This window comes from Lemur catta, chromosome 8, assembly GCF_020740605.2.
Source record: "Lemur catta isolate mLemCat1 chromosome 8, mLemCat1.pri, whole genome shotgun sequence".
NCBI classification, from domain to species: Eukaryota; Metazoa; Chordata; class Mammalia; order Primates; family Lemuridae; genus Lemur; species Lemur catta.
Window position 1 is genome coordinate 92,690,401 of NC_059135.1, and position 21,753 is coordinate 92,712,153.

The 21,753-nt window shown below is 46.0% G+C and overlaps 1 protein-coding gene across 3 annotated transcripts in view; it reads right to left on the reverse strand.

The window, feature by feature from the left end:
- Positions 1 to 8,148, reverse strand: part of SCTR (secretin receptor) — a 75,569-nt gene extending 67,421 nt beyond the window's left edge. Inside the window, exon 1 of one of the 3 annotated variants that reach the window (XM_045559145.1) lies at positions 7,816 to 8,148. In XM_045559145.1, coding sequence (XP_045415101.1) covers positions 7,816 to 7,887 — 72 coding nt within the window. In that variant the 5' untranslated portion in view covers positions 7,888 to 8,148. The remainder of the gene's footprint in view (positions 1 to 7,815) is intronic. The other 2 variants (XM_045559146.1, XM_045559147.1) reach the window with 2 other exon arrangements.
- Between the last annotated feature and the right edge of the window lie 13,605 nt (positions 8,149 to 21,753).

The following is a 21,753-nucleotide window of genomic DNA, read 5'->3' on the forward strand; positions in this document are numbered from 1 at the left end:
ACTGAAAGGTCTTCAAGGACAATAACATGCATGACAGCAAGGAGTTGTGCTCTCCTACAATAATAATACCTTCTTCTGGAATACCTTCTGAAGGACCTGCCTGAGGCTGGTTTACAATTAACTTTTAAAAAATATAAGTAGAAGGAATATGCTATAAAACAACAATAAAAAGTATAGCATGGTAAATACATAAACCAGCAACATAGTCATGTATTGTCATTATCAAGTACCATGTACTATGCATAACTGTATGTGCTATAGTTATACGAGGGCTGTCCAGAAAATATCCAGCCATTGTTAATATAACGAGAATGGTTGCATGGCTGGCTACTTTCAGGACAGCCCTCGACTGCAACTGGCAACGCAGTAGTTTTGTTTACACCAGCATCACCACAAACACATGACTAATGCATTGCACTACTATGTTATAATGCCTACAACATCACTAGGCCATAGGAATTTTTCAGCTCCATCATAACTTTATGGGACCACCACTATATAGGTGGCCCATCATTGACCAAAATGTTATTTAGCACATGACTGCGTGTGTTTGTGTGTCTGTCCTGTTGATTCTGTCTCTCTGGAGAACCCTGACCAATACAGTTGTATCCAGAGCAGCAGCATCCAGCAAAACCCCGCAAAGAAGACATTAAGGAGGCAGATTTGGGGGAGCAGGTGGCAAACGGAGTATGGGGGTGAGGGCAGGAGACAGTGACTCTCACAAGTCCAGCCTGGGTGCTTTGATAGCTTTGAGAACAGGAAAGACGGGGAAAAGAGAAGTAGGCATGGGAGTAGGGGTAAGATAAGAAAAGTTGGGTGGCTGACGTGACAGGACTGCCAAGGAAGATGACTAGGTGAGAACAAGCTGAGTGCGGAGAATGGCAGACAAAGACAGAGCCGGGGAGCGACTCTCACAGGGCTGAGAAGACGCAGCACTACAGGCAGGACGGGAACCAGGAGCCGTGCAGAGCAGAAGCCAAGGGAGGGAGGGCTGGGAGGGAGTGAGTGCCCCGCACCTCGTGCCTCCGAGAGGCTGGGGTCCCATGGCCCACGATTCCTGGGACAGCTGGTTTCAGCCTTTGGTCTCAATGTAACTATTTATAGTATCTCTTCTCTCTTGAAAACTATGTGGTCACCCTAATTGGCCATCTGCGAGCCATTGCAGTGGCCATCTGTGAGCCAGGAAGAGGCCCTTACAAGAAACCAAACTCTACCAGATCTTGATCTCAGACTTCCAGCCTCCAAACAGTGAGAAAATTAATCTCTGTTGTTTAAGCCTCCCAGTCTGCAGTATTTTGTTATGACAGCCCCCTGGCTAAGGCAAATGGGAAGGGAGGGAACAGAAGGTACAGTTTAGACACATCCATTAATCTAAAGGGCAAGATGTTGGTCAGAAGAAGTTCATCGAAGCAGTCTCGACTCTCAGAAAACGGAAGGCAAACCCATCTGTTGAAAATGAGTGGGAGGTGGGAGGTCAGGAATTTGAGAGGACACGTGGCCATCAGGGAGCCCCTTTGAGAGCCGTGGGTGTGGAAACCGGGGACATGTGGGGATCTGGAGAGGGCTGGAAACCTCAGGAGATCCGGGGACACAGTGAGCTGGGACTGCAGGGCACAATTAACCAGGGATGGCCCTCCCCGGTGCCCCTTGGCCCCTTTTGGAATCTGTGGACACAGAGTGCTGTGGCTGGGTGGGCCTGGGAGAGTCTCATTTCCTCGAGTCCACGTGCACGCTGGGCAGCCTCTGTGTGTAATGTAAGCAAGTAGATAGGATCTAAGTGTTGTGGGTTTTACTCTGGGCTGCAGGTTGTCCCCAAGTGAAGGTCAGTGGTGAGAACCCTCAGCTTGCTAAGGACAGGGAAGCAGGGACCAACTTGGGGCCCACTGGAGGGGGAAGTTCTGGCAGTGGGGCTCTACCCCTGGTTATTAAATCTGGGCTTCCAACAAGGGGTTCCAGGAAGAGAGGCTATGCCCTCTCTCAGCACGAGAGGAAATCTGGTCCCTCCCAGATGGATGGGGATAATGGGGACAAAGGGTGGAGGGAGGGGGGCTCTCTGGGGACTCCAAAAGGTGATGCCAAAGCCAAGAGATGGACTCCCCTAGACAGTTTGGAAAGTGTACCTCCTGCTGTTTGATTTTGTGACCCCATGCTCATCTCTGGCCCCTTCAATAAATGCTGTGTATAATTCATCATTTTTTATGCTTCTTTAATTGATTAGATTAAGTGAAAATTAATGTCATTTTGAGATTTGGGAAAGAATTTTATGACAGCCCATTGGGCACCAACACCCCCAAGCAGGCCTCTCTGTTGGAGCAGACACCTGTGCTGGCTAAGAACACCTGGGTTTGAGTCCTCATGTCACCGTGTCCAGCTGGGCAACCTTGAGAGTGAATGATTTAATGTCTCTACAAGCCTCATTTCTTCATCTGCACAATGGGGGCAATAATTGTTGATATGAGAATTAAATCAGCTGGTGCTGGGAAGGACCCAGCAGAGAGTGTGGTATAAAATAAGAGCTCAATAAGGGAGCCTTTAGCATCATCACCATCATTTACTTGTAAATTTTAAGAATAATAAAAACTTCAAAAGAAATCCACAAATACTTTTTCAGAAAATTAGGAAGTGATTTTTCAGATACACAAAAAATCCCCAGGGACCCTCTTCTGAAGAGTCTCAATAGCCAGCTCCCCAGGGGACCCTCGCAGGCCTCCCCAAGATTCTGCTCACTGTGCCGCCACAGGGCCTGTCAGCCTCTGGACCCAGATGCACCACAGAATGGGGAGGGGACTGCCATGTGGCTTCTATGTGCCAGACCTGGCACTTGGCGTTTTTATGTGTCTGAGCTGTCAGCTGGGAGGGATGGGGACACGAAGGGGAAAGACGGGAAGGGTGGGCAGACTAGATCAAGGAACCCATTCCCCGCGGACGTCTTTTGTCCAGTTTGGAGACTATTTCTGTCCTCTGACTCAGATGCCCTCTCACCAACCCCAGTGCCCTGAATCTAACATGAAATGAACACCTATTCTTAGCTCTGGTAATGTGTCTCTCCTGAAATATGACAATAAGGCAGCGATTCTCAAGCAGGGGCAATTTACTCCCAGAGTACATTTGGAAAAGTCTGGAGACATTTTCTGTCGTCATAACCTTGGAGAGATGCTACTGGCTTCTAGTGGGTGGAGGCCGAGGGTGCTATCAGACATCACACAAAGCACAGGACCGTTCCCACCATAGAGAACTATTGGCCCAAATGTCAATAGCGTCAAAGTTGAGAAACCCTGTTTAAAGGCAAACAACATCCCCCGACCCCTCACTTAACTCACTAAGGTTGTCAGGTTGGCAGCTTACTAGGTGCCATGGATGAAAAAGCCCTACCTTGAATGATTATTTTTCATTGTTTGACACATTTATGTACAATTTAGCAAGCAATGATTGCTTTCAAGATGTGACTCTTCATTGCTTGTTGCTGTATCATCCTCATTCATTCGTTATTCATTCAACACCTCTTACACCATGACAGGTCCTAGGAATAAACAATGAGCAACTGTGTCTTCTCTGCCGGGGCCTCCTGACCTCCCTGCATGGCGCACACACGTCGGGCACCTCACCTCGCGCTGACGCTCCGAGGCCCTTACCTTGTTGCTCCCACCCTGGTCTTCGCACCCTCTCTGGCTCCCAGTATCCGCGCCCTTGGAGCTGCCTCTCTCGAGGGCCAGTGACCACCCCTGTCGGAGGGTGCCTGGTAGCCGGCTCGAGTCAGATCCCGGAGCGCTCACTTTCACCTGGTCCGACCCAGCCCTTACACATGCTCTTTTCTCGCCCTCTTGTCCTCGTGGATTGTCACAACCCCCAGACTCTCCCCTCCTATCTCTGCTTTCTCCTCTTCATCCTGACTCGTGCCTTCCTTACTCTGAAATCTCCAGACTTTTGGCCCCAGGACATCAGTTGCTCCAAGCAATGGAGATAGTGGATGATAGAGCCAGCAACCCCTCTAGTCAGCACCCCTCAATTTAAAAAGTAGACTGTGAACATGGTAGAAAGGAACAGAACAGCCGAAACACCCCTTCTCATCAGGCTACTGCCTGGGGGCGCTAAGGCAGAAGAGAGAGGCCAGTTTCTTCGGAAGCGCTGGGTGTTTCCCAGAACTTTTTTCTTACATCCCTGGCACTCCGGTGGAGTTGGAAAAATCACAAGTAATGAGCTGGAAATGAGGGTTTCTGTTAGAGGCAGCAGGCACAGAAGGGTGGGGTAAGGCCGAGCCAGTGGGGCCAGCGTGACAGCCTCCACCTGCCAGCGTTACTGTCAAGGATTTATTAAGCTCCCCAGCGTCTGCTGTCAAGAAGCAGAAAGAGTTTAAGGAAGGAAATGGTTAAGTTAGCACCCTGTAACTCTAGGACTCGTTTACATTAAGGAAGAAACCCATGATGACTAAGCAGCCAGGATTCGGGATGGTGCCTTTGTCCCAGATGTAAGCTACCACTTGCAGGGGTGGGTGGCTAGTGGTAAGACCTGCACTTCGTGCAGGCTCTCTTAATTATCCCCCTTTTAAATAAGCTTATCAGATGCCAGCACCACATTAGACTCTTTACATATATTAATTTGTGAATGAACCAATTTAATCCTCCTAAGAATTACATTTTACAAATGACGAGATTGAGTTTAATTGCCTTGGGAAAAAACAGCGTTCCCTTTTCTAAAAACTTTAAATAAATATTGGATTTTGACCCAAGAAAACCTGAATATTGGGCAGCAGAATTGGGTTAGAGGTGTATATAGGCAGAGATCAGAGTTCTAGACAGGGTAAGAGTTGAAGACATCCATTAATCTAAAAGTAACTAAGATTCCAGATTCAAAAGTGTTATAATCTGGGACATTCTGAGTCCAGTTCCTTTAACAAAGTGGTGTCTAACCAGCCTGAGCATTCACTGAGTATTTCAGCCTGGAGCATATTAGAAAGCGTGTAACTTAAAAGTAAGAAGACTGGGTGGCTCGGTGTGGTGGCTGATACCTGTAATCCCAGCATTTGGGGAGGCCAAGGTGGGGGGACCACTTGAGGCCAGGAGTTTGAAACCAGCCTCAGCAACATAGCAAGGCCTTGTCTCTACAAAAAATAAAAAAATTAGCCAGGCATGGAGGAATATATCTGTAGTCCTAGCTACTAGGAAGGCTGAGTTAAGAGGATTGCTAGAGCCCAGGAGTTTGAGGTTATAGTGAGCTGTGATCAGACCACTACACTCCAGCCTGGGCAAGAGAATGAGACCTTATATCTTGAAAAAAAAAAAAAAAAAAAAAAAGGTGGGAAGATCTTAGCTCAGATCCTGCTTCTACCACTACCACCATATTTTCAAGACTAGATTTAAGACAGTGCTTTTACAGTTAGGTGTACCTAACAATCATCTGGGAAACTTGTTTCAAATACAGGGCATAAAAAAAAAAAAAAAGAACTAAAAGAAGTCTCAGAGAAGTCTCAGTGCTCAAGCTCAAGGGTGTGTACTGGGGGGGTGTCTGTAGTGGGGGGGAACAGATGTGTCAGTAAATAATTACAATAATGTTCCAGGTAAAAGTTCCCATGAGCTGTATGGGGGTAGGAGTGGCAAAAGGAGTGTGCTCAGTGTTTCTTATTGTGGGCGGTGGGGGTGGGGGGTGGGGGTGGGCTTTGGCCACACCACTTTTTTGGTTTCCTCTTGCAAGGGACCCTTCTGACACCTCCCTATATGGAGCGGGGAGTAGTAATAAGCAATTTGGCCTCAATGACCTCCCATTAGGTAGATGCCTATGATCTCCCTCAAGGGGGGGTCCCCAAATGAATAAAGACAATGTGAATACCCTTAAGTTTCAAAACCAAATCTCTACCCACCCAGAGACAAACAAACAGAAAGAAAGCAGGATTTCAGAGGCTGGCAAATACTCCAGCCAAAGTAGGTCAGTTCCACTCCTGTTTATTAAAGGAGTTCTCTGCCAAGAAGTGTGAGATACAACCTCAGGTCTGGGTAAGCCCATAAAGTAACCAGCGGATCACAGTTATACACAGGAAACCATCTTATAATAATATAAGGCAGTACACGAGTGTGTGAAAATGACATGTAAATCCAAGGTGCAATAGACAGAGCCCAGGTGGTTGGGAATCAAGAAATCTGGTGCTCGTCCCAGCTCTACTACTAACCTGCTGACCTCAGGCAGGTGTCTTTTCTCTGGGGATCTCAGTTTGCTCACTTATAAAATGAAGAATTGGACCACAGCATAATGAAGCATCCTTCCAAGATACACTGAAGACTTGAACCAAGCAAAGGCTCTCATTTTCCCCTCTGTTATGTTTGAGATAAACTGGGGATCCCCTTGAGATAAAAACGTAGGCTGACCATCAGTCCTGCAGGCCAGGTACTAGTTATGACAGCCACAGGGTTACTACAAATATTTAAGAAGGAGGCTGGGAAAGACCTAAGAAAGAAGATGTTGCCTCTCCTGCCCCTAGCCATGGAATAATACACCTGCAGGCTGTACCTGCTTTTGAACTGTCCCCCAATGTCCCAGGTGGCATTTCCTCAAATTGGGAGTTAAGACTAGAGTGGGTACTGTTGCTCTAGCACCTTCCCCTGTCACCACTGCCACGGAAGACAAGAAGCTCCAAGGTTGGAAGGGAGCTCGAATGAGCTCCAGACTGCATTCTGCCAACCTACAACTGCTGGAATGTCACAGAGCTGCCAGAAAGATGGGCATCTCCTGAGTGTCAACGCTCTCATCTGCTGAAGGAGCAGAGGTTTTTCTTAAAATCAGACAGGAGCAGAGTACAGGAAGGCAAGGTTGTTGGACACAGGAGAACCTTGTCCAGGACAGAGACGGGTGGCTCAGAATTGGGTCCCCAAGTGCTTTCCCAGAAGAGTTTCTTAGAACAGAGGCCTCAGGGGCTAGTTTGGAATGCCAGAGGGAATGCTAGAGGGAAGGCATGATTCTGGAATCTGCCCCCGACGCCTGACCGCGTGCCCCCTCCCCATCCCCGCCCATCTGGGTGAGGCCACTCTCTCACTCTCAAATCCCAGAGGGAGAAGCCCCAGACACCCAGGAGTTTCTGTGGGAAAGAAAAACAAACCACCCACCCTGTCGCCTTCTCTTTCCCTTCCAGCCTTCCAGCCCCTCCCTGGGCCTGGCTTGTGGGGACCAGCAGCTCCCAGGAGCCACCAGACATGCAGACACCAGGGAGCCAACTGGCAACGGAGGAGCGGGGGTGGCGGCTTGAGAGCTGCAAACGGTCCCATCACAGACCGGGAAGCTCTGGCCAGCATTCTCTGAGGTTTTCCCATCTGCAGCTTGGCCTGTGTGAAAATGTCAAGGCTTTGGGGCGGACGGATGTGGATTTCAATCCTCTTTTTCTGACTTGGGGCAAGATTTTTTATTTTATTTTATTTTTTTCCCTCTCTGAGCCTTGGTTTCCTTGTCTATGAAGCGAGGGTGCTAATACTAGCCTCGGTAAGCGATTACAAGGTTTCAATGAAATACTGGAGGCAAATTGCCCAGCACACAACAGGCACTGCCGGGGGCGGCCCCAGAATTTCCGTCTAGGACGGACCAAGAGGCGCAGGCTGGAGGGAGGGCTGAGGTGGAGGGCAGGGGGATTTGTCTTAGAGCTGCCCTCGCCAGGGGCATACACCGTTTTTATCTTTTGGGGAGGGGGCCGGCTGGAGAAGAGCTGGTAGAGATTAACGCTGGGGAGGGTGGGAGGGAAGCTCTGCTGGTCCCCTGCCCTCCCCTCCCACGAGAGCCCAGAGACGGGGCGAGCCCGCCGGCCCCCGGCCCCTGCCCGCCGCGAGGCGCGGTACTCACCGTGTGCCCGGCGCAAGCGAGCAGCCCCAGCAGCGGTAGCAGCCGCAGCGGCGGGGACGGGCGGGGACTCATGGTGCCAGGTGCGCTCTCCGCGGGCGCCACGACGGCCGCCAGCCCGTGCGCTTGGCCCGCTCGGGAGCTCAGCACCCCGCGCGGTGTCCCGAGCCCCTGCGGGCCACCGCGCCCCGAGGAGCCATGGCTGGGCCACCTGACCCGCAGCGGGCCGGGGCAATGCTCCCCCTCCGACAGGGCGGCCGCGCGCTAAGCCGCCCGGCCCATTGATAAGGACGCGGCGCTGCCGGCGCGCCTCCACCCAGCCGGGACTGGCGGGGGCCGGCGCGCGGGCTGGCTGGGGAGGAGGCAGAGGGAGGGCGCTGGGGCCTCGAGCCAGTCCCCGCAGGCTTGGCCTGGGGCGGAGGAGACCGGGGAGGACACGCCGGCTTAGCCTTCCACGCTGCAACCCCGCCTCCCACCGCGACACCCGAAAGAGCACTCTCTCCGTAGTCTAGGACCTACGCCACAAGCTTGCTGGGGGCCCTGGGCAACTTAGGCCACCCGGCTGAGCCTCGGCGTTCTCATCCCTAACAACACTCAGGTTGGAAGAGGGTTGTGACCCAGCAGGTGCTCGGTAAACGCCCATGACATCTATTCCCGAGGGGCAGCTGCCTTGCACTTGATTTCCGATTTTCACCTTATTTTTCTTCATTATTAAAGTCATGAGCGCTCATGCTAGGAAGTTTCACTCCCACGAGTGCCATCACACAGAAGCCTTTGGATGGTCCGGTGAGACCAAGGAGAATCTTCTGTGCACCAGGCATTTGGGGACTGCTGGCAAGGAATCGCCTGGGGCGCTTCCTGGCATCCCTGGGGGGCTAGTTAAGCCTAGGACAGATATTCCCAGTAGCCTGCTTAACCTGAGTCCTACTCGTCTGTCCTGGAGGTAGGCGTTTCACGTCTAAGTACAAGGTGCCCTAAATGGCTTTTGTAGAAGGATTTTTTTCTTTCTCTGTACTGCTGCCCACTCCCTTCCCCTTGTTCTCTCCTCCTTTCTTGACCTTCCTCCCAGGCACTTTAAGTACAGCACCTCACTGAATTCTCCCCCAGTCCTCTAGGTGATATCAAGCCCGTTTGACAGAGGAAGGCATTGGGGGTGGAGGAGGATCGATTAAGTGGCCAGGTACTTGTGACCGAATCCAAACTTCACAGAACAAATCCCTTTATTGAAGGGATTTGTTCTGTAAAATTTGGATTCAGTCAAAAGACCACACACAAGGATCAAGAAGGCTACATGTGGCCCCAAGGCTTCAGGTTCCCCACCCCTCCTTAGTAGCCCTTCCTTCCAGAAGAGACTATTAATAAATTGAGGTTGGTAAATCCCAGCAGAAAAACAGGGGAAACAAAAATGCTTTCAGCTCCTAGATCCAAAATCAAGGCTTAGTACACATCAACCTAAAGTATACAGAACCAGTGATCCCTTCCAGGAACTTCTAGTCTGGAAATTGCCCTGACATTAAGATTAAAACAGAGGGGGCCAAATACCACTGTTATTAATAATAAAGTTGGTCTTGTCAGGTTTCAGTGTGAGCATGTCAATTCTTGACGTGCTCATAGCCAAAGAATGACCAGACACACTGAAGTTAGGCAAGCCTGAAAATGAGGTTTATTGAGGAACGAAAGATAGGGTTATAGGACAAGAGCAAGATATAGGTTTACATCACAGATGACCACCAGACCCATTGTTGCAGCAAAGGGAGAGCAAGAAGAGCAAAAGGAAAGATAATAATGGGACTGGTTATGGTCTGCCTCTTGTTTCATAGTGCCCAGATTGGGACCTCCCTCATGGTTCAGAGGTCATAGAGCCACTTTGATTGGACAGTTAGGAGTTTCATGACCTGTCTTACTACATATGCAGGTTGTTCTAGGTGAATTTCCGGACTCTGTGGTACCTATGCTGCTTGGCCCATGGGCTAGACAGTCCTCTGCATTCTTTTGCAGCTGGCGCACTAAGTTCTGATTGGCCGACTCATAGGGTATTCCCTCCTCCCCCAGGTATGGCAGTAGCTCAGGACAGGATTAGGGTGGTGCAGGACCAAGACCGGGGTCAGGGGCCCACCCTTGTCCTTCTTGCCAGATGGGGCAATTGCACCAAGGCAACAGCACCCATTGTCGTCCCTAGGAGACCTGGAATCCCTCAATATCTACCTAACATTATCTCTCAATTGGGTCAAGATTTAGGCTAGAAAAGAAAAATGTTATTTTCTAGGCCCCTCAGACCCCAGCATCCTAAATGTACATCAGAAAGTGCATGAGGTCAGGACTTGTAATTTTTACTGTATATATACTTCTGAGCTGCTTGAATATTTTCTGTAATGATTCTATGTATTGTTTTTTGATTGAAAGCAATAAAAAGAAAACAACACAAAAATGCAATCTGTACTTTATACCAGAGCCTCATGATCTCCGATGAAAAAGCAAAACAACATTTGTTCTGGGCAATTCAATAAATGTCTGGCCTGTAGCAAGCCATTCTCCCTTAAATTGGAAGCTCTGCCTCTCAGAGAGTTGAAAAAAGGATTTGAAGAGCTCTGTGAAAGGCCCTTTTATAAGCCGTGGATGTAATTAGTGGCTTTGTAAAACCTGCCTGAGAAAACAGTTTCATAATAGGAGGAGAAGGCCGGCCATACGCTGGGAGTCTGTTAGAATTCGGGGTGTGTTTTTATGTCCAGTGCTCCTGGACTACATGAGGGCTGGGAACCTGAGCCCTAGGAAAGGTAAGTGCTTGCCTCCTCAACAAGGGGGGAGCCAGGATATGAACCCAGGACTGAGCCCAAGCCTGTGCCCTGAAGGAAACCAAATATTGCACCCAAAATATACTTTGAGATGGCTGTTCAGAGAGCCTGCAAATAGAAGTAGCCTTGCAAAGCCGTCTTTTGTGGGGGAGATTTGCACTGTAGAGATCTGCATGATGCAGCCAGGCTTCCTCTGAGGCCCTCCTTCATCCAGATCTAGGAAGGATTAATTGAGAGTCTGATATCTTTCAAGGTCTGAAAGAAATATTTGCCATCTGTTCTGTCTGCAGGAACAAATTTCAATGACCCCTATATGTTTTTTATAGTCCTCTCCCTTAACTAACTATTTACCTTTTGAGTTGTTTCCCAGAAATGGTGGATATTCTGCAAGACAGAGGAGTTCTGATTCTGAAGACCCCAGGGCAGAATTCCTTATGCCGACACTCACCATCTCCCTTGGGCCCCAAAGCATGTGGCCCCTCCTTAAACAGCCTACCATCTCCCTTAGTTAAAGAGAGACGGATTCAAGGTAGCTTCTCCTATTCTACCCACAAGACATCTTTTGTATTAAAAATCCCTTTCTTCCCTGGCAATCCTCATTGTCTCAATAATTGGATCTTTGAGCAATGAGCAACTGGACTTAAACGGAAACTTCCTTTGCAGTTTCAGTAACACATGTAAAGTTTCTTCTGCACAACAAGACCACCTTTGCTAGCCAGTCCTCTTCTCCCCCTCACTTTTGCCACCATAACCTGTTTTGCCACTGATCCAGGCCCCCATTCTTTCTGTAACCTCAAGATGGTATAAAAGCATCATCCATCTGGCCATTTCTTTGAGGACTCCCATGCACATTAATAAATCTGTATGCCTTTTCTCCCATTAATCTGCCTTTTGTCAGCTGATTTTCAACGAACCTTCAGAGGGCAAAGAGGAGGTTTTCCCTTGGCCCCTACAGCCCTTTTCACTGTACTGGAATTCCTCTCAATCATGAAGATGACTCTCTGACCCTCCAGGCTTCCAAAGCTGTTTTGCACACATCGTCTGATTTGATTCTCAAAAAGAGCTCTGTGAGGTAGGTAGGGACCAGCAGTCAGGGGCTTGGCAAGAGAAGGAGAAACCATTGCGCAAATGGTTTAATTGAAGGAAGTTCAATGAGAGGACTATGTGCAGAGGGTGGTGAGGCTCCAGGAATCAGCAGCAGTCGGGCTGAAGAGTGAAAAAGACTCTCTCCTTGACCACACTTTAGTCAGGGTCCTCTAGCCCTCTTCTCAACTAAGCCTTGACCTTGGCTCCTGTCCTAACTTCAGTTTCCCTAGCTCAGTCTTAGCAAGAATCCTGATAAGTTAGTTTAGTGAGAACCCCCACCCTGTACTTGGTATCTGATCACCCTTGATATATGATTAAGTTCCTCATCCCCCACCTTTGATGTGTAAATCCTTGGGTTGCCATCAGTAAGAATCCTATTAAGTAAGTTTAGCAAGAACACCCAGCCTTGATATCTCCTCTTAGTAATTTTCTATCCACTGACCCCAACCCTGCTCCTTGGCTATAAATCCTCATTAATCCTTGCTGTATTAGAAATTGATTGTAATCTCTCTTCCTCAACCCCTATGGCAATAGTCTTGAATAAAGTCTCCCTTACCATTTTAGCAAGTGTCAGAATAATTTTTCTTTAACAAGAGGCAAGGAGAGAAAGCAGTGTTCCCAGAAGCTGGCAAGAGCTGTCCCTGGGAGAGTGGTCACATTTAAGGGCTATTGAGGCTCAGAAACTGACATCCCAAAATACGACATTTTGACATGTTGAACTGAAGAATCCTCAACATCCCTCTGATCTTCCCCACCGCCACCACTATCTCTCCCAAAGTATAAGATGAAGTTGTTCTCTGATGTTCCTCTATCTGCCTAAAATCCAGATGCACCAAGGGCAATAGTTGTTATCTCATTATCTATTTCAGAGAAGACAATGAGAATGTAACCACACCTGAACAGACCCTTTCACAAGGTAATGTTTGTCTCTCAGACTCATGTGAATTCCAAAGAGAACTATTTACAAGTTAATGTCTGTTCCCCAATCCATTCATTGTCCCTAGTAATCATTATTGCCCCTCTGATAGAATTCCTCTTCCCGCCCCATTCTTTCTGTAATGTCAAGATGGTGTATAAGCCTCTGTGCCCCACTGAGGGGTTGGGTCTTCATTCTGAAGGCTCCAGTGTACATAAAACACATTTGTGTCCTTTCTCCCCAATTAATCTGCCTTTTGTGGGTTGATTTTTCAGTGAAACTTTAGAGGGCAAAAGGAAAACTTTCCCTCGGCACCTACACTTTTGGTGCAGTGAGCAGGGTCACCAAAGCCACTCTGCTCTTCTGGAAGTGGCAGGGAAGGCAACCTGTAACGGGGGAATGGCCTGAAAAAGGACAAAAATGTTTCCTGTCTCTCTAATACCTCCCCCACTCTTTTTGGGGATTAAAACCTGGCTCCCTGCCCCAGACCAGTGCTCAAGACAGGCAGGGGAGTGTCTTTGTTCTTCTACCACAGGAGCTGGCTCAAGGGAATTGTCCAGTCAGAGGTCATGAGCTTGTCATGAGATACCAACAACTACAGTTGAACAGCAATAGCCTGAAGCTGAAAACTTCTCCTTCGAAAGCTCTGTGTTCCTGCCCAGAAGCAGGATGTTGGTACTTTAAGATGGGAGTCTGCCAACCTCCTCATTTGCCAGCAAATTAATAGACTTCTCTTTCCTTCTCCTCAAACCACTTGTCCTCATTCTTCTGATGCAGCCCTGGGGACAAATGCAGAGCTTTCAGTAACAAACCCAGGCCATCAGCAGCTGCATAAGGACAAGCATTTCTTCCAGCCAGGCTCCTGGTCTCTCTCTCTGTGCAATCCGGTCAAGAGAAAAGTCACTCTCTTTTTCCTCTGCAAGGTTTTAATTAATGAGAAAAAAGGATTTGTGTGACTAGTCCTGGTGTAATGACTCTGGAGTGCTTTTTGGTACTTTGTGGTATGAACATTCATATTGTTTGATCTCTTTCCTCCCAAAAATAATCTTTGCCTTGTATTTGTCTTTCTGTGTTGTTCTGTCTTATTTTATGTCCTTAAGAGCTTGACTTGTGACAAAGTGGAAACCCTCTCTCTTGGTCTCTGCCATTTGGAGGGGAGGGGTATGATTTTCAGGTCACATCAGGTGACCAGTCTGAAAATGACTGGGAACCCAAGACTTTTTGTTCTGAGTGTTTCAAGCTCTCAGGAGAGTTTATCTTAATAAGAAATCCCATCCATCAGGGGCTTTTGCCATCTTAGCCCTTGTTGCCTGGTTAGTGCTGGGAAAGTCTAATCCCCGGAAGGCCTATTCCATTTAACAGACTAACAGGTCTGTGACCAGAGGCCCCTCACAAATTTGTGGGTTGCTGGAGGCAAACACCATCCTTAACCGTCTGTGGCCACCAGAGTCTTTGGCTATATTAGCCTATTCATGGAAGTGAATTTCTTTTTGGTGGGCAGAGCTTTGGGACTCTTTCTTCTATGCATCTCCAGGAAACATCTCTTTTTGTAAACATGGAAAATTACAAACTGGGCTTTCCATGAAGAGGCTATTAGATTGAGTCACTATTGGATTAAACACACCATTGGAAATTCAATGGCCAGAAAAAAGATGGGTCCTTTAAATTAAACTCTTAAATTAAAAAAAATATATATTTTGGAGCTCTCTTATTCCAAACAATTGATGAGGAGATCAAAGTAAAAGAAAGACACATAATAGTGTCATGGCTAGCCTTAAAAATTCTCTTAACTAAACTAAAGGGCTAGAATCTGACCTAAAGCAAAGTTAAAATCCTATGTAAACTATGGTTAAAGGTCAATTTAATTAAAAGCTGATAGTCAAGATGTATATATTTTTTAAAGGTCTTTCTACTTTTTCTCTTTTGTATCCTATTTTACATTTTTTCTTTTCTTTTTTTTTTTTTCTGAGACAGAGTCTCACTTTGTTGCCCGGGCTACAGTGCCATGGCATCAGCCTAGCTCACAGCAACCTCAAACTCCTGGGCTCAAGCAATCCTCCTGCCTCAGCCTCCCGAGTAGCTGGGACTACAGGCATGCACCACCATACCTGGCTAATTTTTTCTATATATTTTTAGTTGTCCAGCTAATTTCTTTCTATTTTTAGTAGAGATGGGGTCTCACTCTTGCTCAGGCTGGTCTCGAACTCCTGACCTCGAGTGATCCACCTGCCTCGGCCTGCCAGAGTGCTAGGATTACAGGCGTGAGCCACCACGCCCAGCCTAAAATTTTTCTTTAGTTGACTGAAAACGTTTTTTACATTATGTGTTTGGTCCCTCTGTTGGCTTTTTCACAAATTGTTCTCCCTTCTACCCTTCCCTGCTCTTTCCTCCTCTTTGCCATCTTTGGCACCACATGAAAGGATCTAGGGGGGCACCTGATGACTCAAACCCATTAAAGAACACAGACATAGGTACTATTCACCCCTTTTGGGGGTCTTCTGTATTCCTATGGAGTCTGAAGAGTCATGGACTGATTTTTCTCAGGTCTAGAACTCTGTTCTCTTTTGTATTGCATTACCAGATCTCTTTGGCTTTGGGGGGTACCAGAGATCATTTCCTGTCATAATGGAAGACTTGAACTTTGCGTCTGTGATGACTGCTGAATTGCTGGTGAGAGCTACAGATTTAGTGGTGGCTGACAGAAGTCATTTACAGTAAGTGGGCATACTGCAGGGGGCTATTCATTTCTTTGCACACTTAGATAAGAAAGGCACAGTTTAAACACTTAAAGAAATGTCTTTATAGCAAAGTGCACTGTGGAAGCATTGCATGGCCCAGTCCTATGGCGTTTTCGTTTTTCTGGGGCCTGGGATTCAGTGTAAAGGTAAAATCCATGATTTTTAAAGGTCTAATGGCTCTGCCTTCCAACTGCAGCTGCTTTTCAAATATTTTAATTCTTAGACCCTAAAAACTACAAATGGTTTGCCGTCCCTGTTTCTTAATGGACTCTGCCTGGAGCTCAGTTAGAAAACAGAGCTACCTATCTAAATGAGATTGGTCTCCTTATAAAATCCTATGGTAAATTTCTATGATTTTGTGTTACCTTAACATTCATTTTAAATCTTTTTCTAACACCTAATCCCCTTGAAAAAAGCTTAAATTCTCTCTTTCTCAGTGCATTGAGATGTAAATTTCCTACCCTATTTTCTCTAAAATTCAATAAGGGATTTGGACATGTGAAACAGATAAACTTTAATCTTTTCCATTTACAAAGGCACAGTTTGAATCCAACTGTTCTTTTAAAGTAGTGAGTTTTATCAGTCTCCTGGCTAAAGTGAAAACTTCCACTTTGCCCTCTGAAGATTTGCTGAATATTCAACTCACCAAAGGCAGATTAATTGAAGAAAAGGCATACAAAACTATAAAATTTATTAACGTGCACATGAGAGAACCACAGAGTGTTTGCTCACCACCAATGGGGTACAGAAGCTCACCTACCATCCTGAGGTTACAGAGAGAATGGGCTCCGAGTATGGCTAAAAACAGGTTATGGTGGTAAATGAGGTGATAGTGGCAAGACAGGTTATGGGAGAAAGAGAATATAGCCAGCTCCCTGAACCCCTATACACATATTTTTATAATCTTCTCCCTTAACTAACTACTTGACCCTTTGAGTTGTTTTCCAGAAATGAAGGACTTGAACTCCTGGCCTCAGGTGATCTTCCCACCTCAGTTTCCCAGTGCTGGGATTATAGGCATAAACCACCACTCTCATCCTGAAATGATGGATTTTCTACAAGACAAAGGAGCTGAGATTCTGAAGGCCCCGGGCAGGCTTCTGGATGCCGAGATTCACCATCTCCAACAACTTGCCCTAATATATGTAGCCCCTCGTGAGTTACACTGCTACTAATATCTGCCCCCGGGCACATGGGCCCTCCTTTAAGAGCCCATGACCTCCTTAGAGAGACAGATTTGAGGCAGTTTGTCCCATTCTCCCAACAAGACATCTGTTGTATTAAAAATTCCTTTCTTCCGTGGCAATCCTCATTGTCTCAATAACTGGATCTTCATGCCAGGAGTAACTGGACCTAGACCAAAATCCCTTTGTGATTTTAACAACAAGAAGAGGAGGGTGGCTAGCAAAGGTAGCTTTGTAATGTAAATAAAACCTTACAGGTAGCAGCCCTCAGAGAGAATGATGCTAAATGTTTCTTTCTGGCCTTTGAAGGTGTCATATTCTCAGTTAATCTTTTCTGCATCCAGATAAGGGAAGGCCTGGCTGCATCATGCAGATTGTCTACAGATGCAAATTTCTCCCACAAAACACCATTTCTGTTTTCTGGCTCTCTGCCAGCTATCAAAAAATATGTGAAAGAAATATACGATGGATTTTGGAGTAATATATTTTGATTTCCTGCACACCCATAGTTGCTTAACCACAGAGGAATGCATCTACCATCAAAACTGTAGCCCGGCACTTCAGTGACGAAATAGACTCTGACCTCTCCCTTCACCTGGGCAGGATTTTGTGATTGTCTTGACGATGGAAAGCAGCAGAGTAGCACTGTGTGACTTCTGACAGAGATTCTTCACTTGGCCAACCTTTAGTCAGGCTTCTGAAACTTCTCCTAAGTTCATGTGTGCACTTCATTGTAAATCTAATTTTAGCAAAGGAACACTGCTAAGTCCATTTAGCCAGGATCCACCTCCTTCCTTGACATGTGATCATCCTCAGTAGCTGAACAGGTGCCTCATCCTCCATTATGCCCTAGGTGATGTCTGATCACCCTGGCCTGTCTTTAGCAAGAATACTGTTGGGTTGGTCCAGCCAGAATTGCCCTTACTCTTGATGTTTCCTGTTAATAATTTTCCATCCACTGACCCTCAGCCTGCTCCTCGGCTATAAATTCCCACTTTCCCATGCTGTATTTAGAGTTGAGCCTGATCTCTCCCCTACTGCAAGACCCTCATGCAACGGTCCCGGTACTTATCACAGTGGTCCTGAATAAAGTCTTCCTTACTGTGCATTAACAAGTATCATTGAATAATTTTTTTCTTTAACTCTTCTGAGGCTAGTTCATAAATCACAATTCTGCTCTTCGGCAAATCTGACCAGAAGCTAGAACTAAGGCAGGTGGGGAGAAACTATGCATAAATTTTAACCTTCTGGGTAAAGAAGGTAGAAAATTGATGTGGGAGGGATGAGGCAAAATGAAATTAATTCCTCTATGAAATATCATTATACTCATTTAACAAATGGAGAACCTGAGATCAGCTGAGACTACAACTCAAGATCATACAGCTGGGTTTATAGGGTTGCTGGTACTTGAACCTTTGTCTTTTGATTCCTAGCCTTGAGCGGTTCCATCACACTTATTACATCCAAATCTAGGGATCTGGTATAAAACAACAGCAATTATTTATTTTCTGGGGGTTGGCTGGGCTCAGCTTGGCAGTTCTCACTTGGGGTCTGTCACATGGTTGTAGTCAGACAGTGGCTGGGACTGAGTCACCTGAAGACGTGTCACTCACGTGGCTGGGGCTGGGCAGGAAGACTCAGATGGCTCAGGACTCTCACTGGGCTCCTCATGCATCTCTGTCTATCTCTTTGTGCTCTCTCCATGAATCTCAGCTTCAGGCAGCTTCAAGATGGGTGAACTTCTTATACAGTGGCTCATAATTCCAAAGGTACATATTCTAAGACAGAGCACACCTGGCAGAATCATGATTTACAACCCAGCCTTCAAAGTGTAGAGATCAAAGGAAAGCTTCCCATTTGCCCTCTGAAGGTTTGTTGAAAAATTGACTCAAACAAAAGGCAGATTAATTGGAGAAAAACACACAAACTTATTTTACACGTACACGGGAGCCTTCACAATGAAGACCCAACCCCTCAATGGGGAAAGGAAGCCTCTACACCATCTTGATGTTACAGAAAGAATGGGGGCTTGGATCCTGGCAAAATGGGTTATAGGAAGGGAGAGAAGAGGAATTCCGCAATAAATGATAAGGAGGAAAAATGAGTGGATTGGGGAACAGACACTGACTTGTAAATAGTTCTCTTTGAAATTTGGATGAGTTTGAGAGACTGACATTACCTTATGAAAGACTCTGTTCAAGTGTAGTTACACACACTCTTGGTATTGTAAGGAAGAGAAGAAAAACCTAGAAAGTAAGCAATCCTAATTATATACCAAATGCAGCGTCCAGGACAAAGGACAGAACTGTGAAGACAATGCCTGCAGGATCTAACCCCTCCCAGCATGGCCAAGAGGCACAGCTTGTATGCCTGTGCCTGTTCCTATGAGGATGGAGCCTGGGTGTCATGCCCAGGCCTCACCATGTCATCTGTCTAGACCTCAGAAGCTAAAGGCTAAATCCAAAGACAAGTTCACAGACAAATTAAGCAAGTATCAAAAATATAATAGAAGCAACCGTTTTATGACCTGAAATATTTAGTAGAGACTGTGTAAACCTGTCTAACCAACAGATCCAGGCAAAAATGTCTAAACAAAATTCTGAAGATGTTTCTATTTCATTTTAAAACTATCTTTATTTACCAAAGATTACTAAAATCATGTGAACTTGAAAAACATTCGGGCTAGATATTTCATTTATGATTATTCATTTATTTATAAGTTAATTTGATACCCATGTAGACAGTATACAGACAGACATACATACATGTACACGTAACGATACAGACAGGCTGGGTGTGGTGAGTCATACGTGTAATCCGCACCATTTTGGGAGGCCAAGACAGGAGGATCGCTTGAGGACAGGAGTTTAAGACCAGTTTAGGCAACATAGCAAGACCCCAGCTGTACAAAAACAATAAAAATTTTAGCTGGGCATTGTGGTGCACAGCTAAGGCAGAAGGATTGCCTGAGCCCTGGAATTCAAGGCTGCAGTTTGCTATGATTGTACCATGGCGCCCCAGCCTGGGCAACAGAGCAAGACTCTGTCTCTAAAAAAAAAGTTATAGACAGACAGAAAAACTTTATAGTTTTGATTTTCAAATTTTAGCTATGAGACCAATAAAACTCACTAGTTTCAAAGGACAATTAGATTCAAACCGTGCCTTTGTAAATGGAAAATGGAAAACCCCTGGAGAAGCCCTTACCAAGTTTTAGAGAAAACAGAGTGGCAATTTGACATCTCAAACCACAGAAAGAGAGAGCATTTAAGCTTTTGTAAGAAGGGGTTTGGTGCATTAGAGGAACGTGAAAAATGGATGCAAAGGTAACACAAAACCACAGGAATTTACCATAGGATTTTATAAGGAGACCAATGTCATTTAGATAGGTAGCTTTTAATTTAGTCTCTGTTTTCCACCTGGACCATTCAGCTCAGGACAGAGCCCATTAAGAAACAGGGACAACAAAGCAGTTGTAGTTTTTAGGGTCTAATAATTTAAATATTTGAAAAGTAGGTGCAGTTAAAAGGCAGAGCATTTTGACCTCTAAAAATCATGGATTTCACTCTTACACTGCATCCCAGATCCCTGAAAAGTGGGAAACCATGTGACAGGGCTGTGTGACACTTCCACAGTGCACTTTACCATAAAGACATTTCTCTAGGTTTTGGACCATGCCTTTCTTATCTAAACACGCAAAGAAATGAGGAGCCTCCGTAGCGTAACCAATCACTGTAACCTGCTGTCAGCCACCTTCAAAACTGCAGCTCCTGCCAGTGACTCATCGGTCATACACACACCAAGGCCAGGTTCTCTCTCAAAGCATAAAGTAATCTCTGGCACCCCGCAAACCCAAACAGAGCAGGTAATGCCGTACGAAAGAGAGCAGAGCTTTAGACCTGAGAGGACTCTGTCCACTTACAACTCTTGGGGTTCCATGAGGAAAAGCAGAGGTTTCTCCCAAAAAGAAGCGTCTGTGGCACCTTTTATATTTTCCTTAAGGGATTCCAGGCTGTTCAAAATAGTTTTGGGTTCCATCACGTGGCATTGGGGGTGGCAAGAGGAAGGAGGGAGAAACAGAAGTAAGTGGAGAAGCAGAGGGAGCACATACGGTTAGTTCTGAAGAGAAGAGAGGAGTTCAGTGGACTCAGAAGTTTTACAGAGAACAGAGGCCTTAAAACTATACACACACACACACACACACACACATACATACACTATGTATATATGTGGCTTAAATATCAGTTTTAATTAAGTCAACTTTTGACTATAGAACTCTGAAGAAAATCCTTTTAAATCTCTTATTATCAGGTTGTAGCCAGGATAAACACCTGATATTTCTGGCTTTTAAATCGTTATGGTTTTTTGTGTTTTGTTTTGTTTTGTTTTGCTTTACCAAAGTTACCCTCCCAAGTGAAATCAGTAAGGCTCAGCCAAGATTATGACTTTAGCAAGGATACATGAGGCATCTCCAAAGAGGTTAATGGGTATTCCAAAAAGTCAAAAGTCATACAAATATCAAACCAAAAGGGGCTAGTTCCCTGACTTGGAATCAAACCCAAGCTGTGGTGGTGACAGTGCAGAACTCTATTGGACGACAAGGTGGAGCAGGCTTCATCATTGAACCCACAGGGGTCCAGAGCAGGCAGTCTGACCGTACAAAGGATTGTAACTGTGTTTTAGGCCAGATTCTTGTGCTTTAATTTAGTTAAGAGAATTTTTAAGGCTAACCATGACACTATTCTGTGTCTGTCTTTTAATTTGATCCTCCCATTAATTGTTTAGAATAAGAGATTTCTAGAATCTTTTTGGTTGTTTTAAATTTAGGAGTCTAATTTAAACGATCCATTTCTGGTCGTTGAATATGCAATGGTATACTTATTCCAATAGTGACTCAATCCAATAGCTTCCCCATGGAAAGCCCAGTTTGTAATTTTCCAGGTTTACAAAAAGAGGTGTTTCCTGGAGATGCGTAGAAGAAACAATCCCAAAGCTCTCCCCATCAAAAAGAAATTCACTTCCATGAATAGGCTAATATAGCCAAAGATCCTGGTGGCCACAGATGGTTAAGGATGGTGTTTGCCTCCAGCAACCCACAAATTTGAGGTGGAAGAGGAGCCGACACAGACCCATTAATCTGGGACACCAGGTAGGCCCTCCTGGGATTAAACTTTCCCAGCACTAACCCCAGGCAACAAGGGCTAAGATGACAAAAGCTGCTTATGGAT